Source organism: Lupinus angustifolius, chromosome LG08 (assembly GCF_001865875.1).
Source record: "Lupinus angustifolius cultivar Tanjil chromosome LG08, LupAngTanjil_v1.0, whole genome shotgun sequence".
In the NCBI taxonomy this organism is placed as follows: domain Eukaryota; kingdom Viridiplantae; phylum Streptophyta; class Magnoliopsida; order Fabales; family Fabaceae; genus Lupinus; species Lupinus angustifolius.
In genome coordinates, this window is record NC_032016.1 from 7,438,239 (window position 1) to 7,447,161 (window position 8,923).

The window sequence follows — 8,923 nt, forward strand, 5'->3', positions numbered from 1 at the left end:
AGTCTCACACATGGCTCATAATTACTCATGTATTGTGTTTGTATATGTATTTATTCAATTATGGATAAAGTAATAATATCTTTCCTTTTTTATCAAAAGTGTCATTGATTCTATAATTTTTATTCGTATATACATGATTTATAATATATATATATGCATATATTATTTCATATGTTAAATTACATACCAATAATAATAAGTAATATTAATAAAATTTTATCAACTTAAAGGGTCAGCATTATATTTAACCAGATCTAGGATCATTTTCGATTTCAAATGTTGACTCAACGATATTGGGAATTGAGTTAGCTCTGGATTCGGAGTCAAGTTTGGATTCAAAAGATGACATTACCAACACTTAAGAATGAGAAATGGACAAATCTTACACAATCCAATCTGACTCATATTCATTTTTATTTGGAATTAAGAAATCATATTCATAAACTAAAATTATTTAATATATCAATCATTAATAAATAAATTATCATGTTATACAAGGATGATAAAAATATTTGTGCCATAGATACTCAAATAACTTCTTCTTTTTTCGGTGGAAAACAGGGGCTGACAGCCCAAAGCAAATAGGGAAATTACAAGCCTCTACTATAAGCAGCAGAAGTTTCAAGGAGCAAAACTTACAATGATTTAAATATAATGATAAATTTAACAAGCTTACTATATAAATTTTATTATTCAATGTTAAGTTAAAACTTGCTAGGATAGGTTTGGGTACCGGAAACACTGACTCACACTCAGCTTTAGTTAATTGTCGTCCCTAGTATTATTTTGTAGGAGAATATATCAATATTGTTGGTTAGTAGGAAAGTTAGAGAAAAAGAGATAAAATAACTCCTACAAATTTATCAATGTCAAATTTATTCCTCTTCAAATAAAACATAGTGAAAAATAACCAGAATCCAACATAGTATTTAGGAACCACTGACACATACAATAAATACCCAACTACTCATTGAATTAACGCTGCTCAAATTTCTTGATTACTTGCACAAAACACACTTCTCTTTATTCTGAGTGGGAACTTGGTCTTCATTTGAGTTCAAGGGCATTTAGACTTACCCTTGTTGTTAACTTTGTCCCTATAGCAAGGACATTCGTGCTTGTTCCCATACGTTCCAGAAGGAACACATTTGCACTCTGCACAGCATATTCCACAATATTTCAAGCACCTATCCTTAACTCCTGCAACAATGCACCTGTCCGAACATTTTTTGCTGCAATTGGCTACCATTAACATGGAACAATATAAATCACTACACCAACCAAAGAACTAAACACAAAGTGAAAAGGTTTGCATGAAACATATCACAAAGTGTGGAAGAAAGTCTTACATGCATCTTCATATGCTATGGCTGGCTCCAAGAAAAAGAAGCTTAATAGCAGCGAACAAAATAGCAGTGTGGCAAAGAAAGGCTTCATTTTTTTGCATGGTTTGGAATATTTGTGATGGAATATATATATAATGGTGGAGATTGTAAAGTGGTGGCAACTTGGGAAAAGCGATAACAAAGTTGGTGACAACTTGGCAATAGCTTTAACGAAGTTGGTGACAATAATAAAACAACATTAAATGCAGAAGGATCGGTGTATGTTTCATGCAGATACAATGAAACTATGGGTAGAGTCGGTGGCATGTACCAGCCAGGAAGAGACAGCATGCGATGGTTTCTAGTTCCTTCCTTTCCACTTGTTGCTTTGAGTTTTTTTTTGTATTATTCTTTCTTTTTATGTGCATTGTTGTTCTTTATTTACTAGAGGTATGTGTTGTGAAGCTGCACTTCAATACACTTGGCTTGGTTATGTGTAATAGAAATTCATCTTATCCCCTATATTTGGAATCATATATAATCTTTTAATGGAAAAGCCAATCTTTTAATTGGCATGCCATTGTGCTTTAATGATGATATAAGTTATTTTTCAATAAAAAATTTAAATTAAAAAATTATTTTTTTCCTTATATTTCAGTACTATAATAGAATGAGGGATTTAGAATATAGAGATGATGAGGGTTGAAGTCTGATCTACTGGGAATACTAATGTTGGTTAACATACTAAAATGTGACTCTCCAGAACCATTGATTCTTCTTTTCTTTTTCCTCCTGTGGTTATTATAGCTTTTGGACTTAGCTTGGAATTAATCCAAGCCCAGGATCCCAGAGACTAGCACCACTTATGATGGCTGGTCCAAATAAGCCCAACATTTATTTAGAATGAGATGAAGCGAAAATGAAGGCATCCAGTGGGAGCACACATATTCGAGTAGAGATTCTCTTCATTAACGGAGAATGAAATACTCTTTATATATTTAATATTATGGATAAAAGTATCATTGTAGGTGAAAGTAGAAAGATATAATTATTTTATTTTGTTGTTTTGTCTTATTTTGTATTGTAATTCCCTCTCCATGCTCCACATATTCATTGCTTCTTCTTCATTTTTTACTTTCAAGGAAGCATGGTAGAAAGTCATTTTTATAGATGTTTTTTTCTTAAAATGGGAAGTGGGATAGTTGAGCTGTTGGGTTTTCACATTCATCCATGCATGCTTAATATCTTGACAACTCCACCAAGTGAGGTGACTTTTGGGGACTACTCATAAAAAAGTTTTACAAAGGTGTGTTTACATGTTGAATTTATGGGATAAATAAAAAGTTTGAAAGTTGTAAAATATATTTATAATATCACTCTGAAATTTTTATCTTCTACCTTCTTTTTTAAAATTCAATTCACAAACAAATACTAATGAGAGAGGGAGAGCCAATAAGGAAATGGGAAATGATCAAATCATATATTTGGAAGCTTGAATTATAAACTCGTTTTATATCTAGTACCTTAATCAACTAAAGTGAGGGGACTTCCTTATTACTTATTATTACTTTTATATTATGAATTTTGATCATCTACATTATCGGAGAGTGTATTACCATATTAAAATTGTAACATGTGATAAAATAAGAAAATAATGATAATAATTTTAACTTATTTTTTAATAAAGTAAATTATAAATCACATTTTCTCTTATACTAGAGTCTAGAGAGGAATTTGGCTCATTAAATGTTTATGTTAATGAGAGATGTTAATAACACACCTTTTGCTGACTCTCAAATAATAAAGAGACAAGTTACTTTTTCCTTTATATTTTAAAGGTAAAAATAAAATGTCATTTTAAATAAAAAAGATATAAATGCTAATTTATGTTGTCTTTTCTTTACTTTTCTATTTTCCCTCTCATTAATGGGAGGATTCTCACTCCCTTTTGGTAGTTACAGATTCTGTTATTCATTAAAGTTCATGCAAGACCCCCACTTAAGAAATATCATTTTAAAAAAGTGGATCCCACATTAAATTCCCTTATCGATAAAAAAAATGTATTGAAAAGGTGCTAAAGAAAGTGCATTGTTTGGATTTTTCTAGCCTTAATTTATGATTCTGGGGCTCTGGGCTATATTTGTTATTAAGGTATTCTAATGAAGAGGAAACTTGAACCATTACAATGGATTTTATCTGTCAAACTTATTGAAAATAATCAATTTCATTTTGAATGGAGTATTTAAAAGAGAAAATAGCTTGTTGAAAAAGTTGATAGTTTTTTTAGTTTTCTCATTCTCCACCCTTTAAGGAATCCAACAGTGAAATTATAACATTAGTAAATGATATTTTCTAATACAAAATATCATTCAAAACTTCTTCACCTTAACCCTTAAGATTGGGATAACAAAATCTTTTTTATAAGAGCCAGTTTTAACCTACCTTTATAACTTGGCCGTGAAGTCTTAACCTTAACTTAAGTCTATTGGGTAAAACAATGATTGCTTTGTTTGATTCATATAAGAAAATGATAGGACAAAAAGTAGAGGGAATGAAAATTGGAAGAACAGTAATAAAAAATGAAATGGTTTTTTAATTGTTAAGTTTGAAAGAAAAATGAAATAAAATGAGTGAAATGAAAGAGAATGAAATATGAAATGACATTTTTTATTTCACATAATATAAAAACATTTTTTAATTATTTGATTTTATACATTAAATATACTTCTCCTGATGATTATATAAATATAGTAAATAGTATCTTATAACTTAATTAGTTTAAAATATATGCACTAACGGTGTAAAGTTTTTTACACAGTCAACACATAATGCATTATTGATTTGTATTACTTTTGTTTGAGAGTCACTGATGATTAATAAATCAATGTTGAATGATTTACTGACACTATAAAAAATACTTACACTGTCAATGTATACATATTAAATCCTAAATTAATTTGATTTAAATAATAAAATTTGAATAATGAAACTCGTTTTGTTTAGAAAAACAGTGATAGAATATGTACTAAAAAGTAAAAAAAAAAAAATTAAAAGTGAATTTTCTTTGGAATTGTTTTGATGTGGGTTCCACACATTTTAGCTATTCTAAGATTACCACCAACCATCCTTAAATCAAGTTCTTCATGCTATTGTTTCTTATTCTTCTCAGATTAGTTGTAAAGCTGATTCCACCACAGACCCACACATATCCTCACTGTGGGTCAAGAAATCAATTACACGACCCAATTTAACTATTCTCTGATCTCTGTCATGATTTTTTTTCTTTTCGAGCGCAAAATCTATGCTCCACGTGCTGTGGCGTGTAAGGGGGAAGGTTAATGGCTAGACAATAGAAAATAGCATATGCTATACGGACCCAATGAGGAAAAAAAACTATGCTTTAATGCATGGACTTATATTCATAAATTATTCAGAAAGCATAACAGAAGTATGACATAGATGTTTTTTTGCTGTTTTAGTCAAACAAGAAACATAGTAGCAACAAATGGGAAAGAATATTTTAGTAACTGCAGTGTCATTTTGTAAAAGGAAAAAGAGAAAATAAAGAGTATAATGAGTGAGTACTTGCATGTGAAAGTCCTTCTAGGACTTAATTGTGTGAAACCTTCATCACTAGATGCCTAGAGAAAAATCAAAATTTGACAGCTTAGATAAAGCATGATAGTACGAAATGTGTACATAATTCAACCTTCAAAGAAAAAAATATACACAGAACAACTCAGCATCTGTTTAATAATTTGTTACTTACTAACTTACAATAGAGTGTACAGAAAACAATTTACAACAGAGTTTGCAAATGAAATTAAATATGTGTAAGCTGAATTATACCAAAGTTGTAGTTTAGTGATGGAAAGTCATGGCCAACAATGGCTGGTAGGGGTGTCAAATACGAATTTGTTTTTATGCTGTTGGACTTTATTTTACAAAATTGATCGTTCAATTTTTTTGTTCAAATTTTAAGAATCACATCAATTCAAATTGAATCTAATATTTATTACATATGCAAATGAAAAAGAAAATGATTTTTTTAATGTTTACTTAACTTTACAATTGATAATATAAAATATATATATTTTCATATTTTATTATTAAATATTATTGCTTAGTTGTTAACACATAATGTAAGCCAATTTTATTAGATGTCTTAATATAAGTCAATTAAATTGAATTAGACTACATTTTATTTATGTATTTGGATCGAGTAAGTATTAACCTAAAAGGTGATTCAAATTGACCTGGAATATACACCTTGTAGTTGGTAGAGATGCCATTCTCCTTTCACTATATATAATTAGGTTTCAAACCTATATGATGTTAATGTCACAATACTCTTAGGAGCAAGCCTTCAATTAATTAACTAAGCTATAAGATACTGTGGTAGATTATCCTTTAAGTCAGTAGTTGAAGAAATCTTTAGAAAAAGTACAGGAAGTTAATCAAATTGTGTACAGCCATCAAAGTATAATTAATAATCATATGTTCAAGGTGGAAACTTGGATCACTTATGGGTAATTAACTTTCTAATTGATAGTGACAATTGAAGGGTTTAAGTACTGATAAAAGTGGAAACTATTGCAGCATTGCAAGTAGTTAGGACTTATGAGGGTGCAACATCAAATCCAATTGAAGGGTCACTGCACAAAAAATATGTTATGCTCACCTATACCCTTTTGAAAGTAATAAATAAAACTATACACAAGTTGGAAAAAAATATCAATGGGAAGAGAATGGCTTTGTCCATACGGAACAACAATTTTGTCTACTGCATACTGAAAACTAAGATTGGCCCACTAATCAGTAATCATTTCATTAAGTTGAAATTCTGATAAAGTACCTTTTTTATATATCATCATATTTGATACCTAGACAACGCTTCACTTAAAATTGTACATATAATATATCTTAAGTTAACTTTGCATAAGACAGATTTAAATATGTTAGTTATAAAAACCCATTAGTTTTGTGGAGGCCTTCACCTTTTTTTGGATGTGACTGAGTCTGATAATCATGCATAGGCCTGATGCATGTAACATGCAAGTATACTTCTACAAAATTAAAATCTTCTTACAAATCTTCTACCCAATAAGAGAAGAAAAATTGTGGAAGGATTCATAAGGAGATATCATTTTTTCAGAATAATATATACTCCGTAGGAGCATTACTTGAGTGCTGTTTTTGGATGATGGGGCAACATTCTGATTTGTGAATCATAATTATTAATACTTAATGAAACTAACTGGTCCTACTGTTAAAGGGTAGAGGCTATTGAGCAATTAAAATGGAAAAGTGCATCTCAGGAATCACACCAAATGCCAGTAGATACACATCAGAATCTTATCACAGGATAGAATATGTGGTCCCACGATACTAAAGTGACGAGATTAGTGAAAAGTTTTGTAGTTTATTAGGTTTACTTTAGCATATGAATTAGAAGAATGCCATAGAGTTGAATCACAGTAAAGATAGGAAGTACGTTACATGAGTTGATATTATTATGGGAAAGGGAAAAAAAATAGGCTCAAGGTTTTCACCTATTCAGATTTGATAGATGCATGCATACTATGAATACCTAAGTTGACCAACCCAAAATAAGAAAGTGACCGAAGACAATGAGATAAATTTTGTATTTTTATAACGTCAAATGATAATAGCCATAATTTTTATGATTTTATAAAGAAATTTGGGTATTTTCCCGGTCAAAAATTTTATTTTAAGAAAATAAGACAGTTTGAGATTTTTAAATAAAAGGATGATAAAACAATTTTACAAAGTTTAATGATTTATAAATAAATTTCTACCGGATAGAACGCATTATCAGTATTTTAAATAAAAATCACATCACAAAATCAAATTTTCAAATAATGGATAAGAATGTTACAAGTTTTTTAAAAATAGGACAACAAGTGGTATGTTAATTTGAAAATGACATATTCCACACTTTAAATAGACTTATTAGTCTCCATAAACACACTAGAAAATACCAAATCAAGTAGATTTCTATCTACATATCCATCAAGAGGAACTTAATCTCTTCTCTAAAAATTTGCACAGACAATTCACACTAGAGATCGTGAATAACAATGATGTAATCATCAGTATCTAATCTCACATGGTCCATTGATTTAAGTCTTTGTTCTATTAATCGTGTTGTCAATCCCATGTTCCATCATATTTCTAAGTTTGTCCCAATCTTAACTTTGGAATGCATTGATGCATTATATGTGTTACGTTCATTTATTTGTGAGGTATTTTTCTTTCAATCTTTGTTAATCTATCTTACATGTAATGCTTCTTTTAAATTTTGTAACATTATTCAGTAAATTTTTATTTATTAATTATCCTAGACCTTGATTCATCTCTTAATACTTATTTAATTATTTTTATATGTTTAATAATAATGAATTTAAAATAATAGTAGACATAATATTAGTGTAAAAAAGTAAAATAATGATATAATAATTTTGATAATAGTTATTTTATATTTTACTTATTATTAAATAATTAATAAAATGCAAACTAAATTTTTCTTATGATAACTTTTTTCATAAAAAATAATTTTTAATAACAAATAATAAAATACATGATGACAAATCATTCAAAATAAAGCATAACAAAGATTGAGAGAAAGTAATGATTTCATTTTATTTCCCTCAATTCATCTTTGAATAGTTGTGATAGGTCTCTTCTATTTGTTTAAATTTAATTCTCAACAATTTAAATATGAAATAATAAATAAAAATCTTTTAATTAATTGAACAATAACAATAATAAACATTTCCTTTAATGGTAAATAATCTATGCAATATTAAATAAACATGAATATTTTTATACACTGTGTCTTGTTTGTTGTGCCTGAGTTTTTTGCATCTGACCAGTATCATCGTCAACTCTGCTATTACATATTCCTAATTTCCATGCTAAACATTTGTTGTTTTTATCTTTCTTTTACTTATTTCAATATAATAATGATAATATTTTTAATAATGGAAATTGTTTTAATAACATTCACTACAATAAAAAATATAACTAAATTAAATAATAAACAATTATAATAATATTTAATAGTAAATTGTAGATTTTTAGAAAAATACCTTTTTAATAAATGTCTTATTTTAAAAATAATGTTTTTATTATTGTACTTGATAATTATTTCCTTAAAATAAACTATAAAATATGGAGGGAGGTTGAGATGCTACTTATTTCCATTGGATCATCTTTAAATGGTTGTCACACATAGCTTCCATTTAATTTAGTAAACAAATAATAATACACATTTCCATTAATAATGGATACTGAATATAAAATAAAAAAAATGTATGTATTTTCTCAATTAACTTTAAAATATAAAGTAATAAATATACTAAGTATGAAAGAAATATCATGATTATTCATTTATTTTCTTAACTCACCATTTGAATAATTATAGTATATTATTTACATTCCTCCTTGAAATAATTAAAATACACCACATGAAAAACATTTTATTCTAATCAACTATGTAAGTCTTAATTTACTATTGCACTTGAGAATATACATATGAGCACTGTAAACTCTGGTTAAGTATAAATATATATATA

General features: G+C 28.1%; 1 protein-coding gene across 1 annotated transcript; it reads right to left on the minus strand.

Annotated features, from left to right (window-relative positions):
- Positions 849-1,475, minus strand: LOC109354439 (snakin-1-like). Its single transcript, XM_019596935.1, has 2 exons — positions 1,350-1,475; positions 849-1,242 (listed from the first exon to the last, which is right to left on the minus strand). The coding sequence occupies exons 1-2, from the start codon at positions 1,435-1,437 to the stop codon at positions 1,058-1,060; spliced, it is 273 nt and encodes a 90-aa protein (XP_019452480.1). The 5' UTR covers positions 1,438-1,475; the 3' UTR covers positions 849-1,057.

What these genes read in the sequence shown, in the direction of transcription:
- LOC109354439 (XM_019596935.1), bottom strand. Translation starts at nt 1,437, where the DNA reads ATGAAGCCTTTCTTTGCCACACTGCTATTTTGTTCGCTGCTATTAAGC. An exon ending in CATAGCATATGAAGATGCAT is followed by an intron (nt 1,243 to 1,349) that starts GTAAGACTTTCT and finishes TGTTAATGGTAG; the next exon opens with CCAATTGCAGCAAAAAATGT.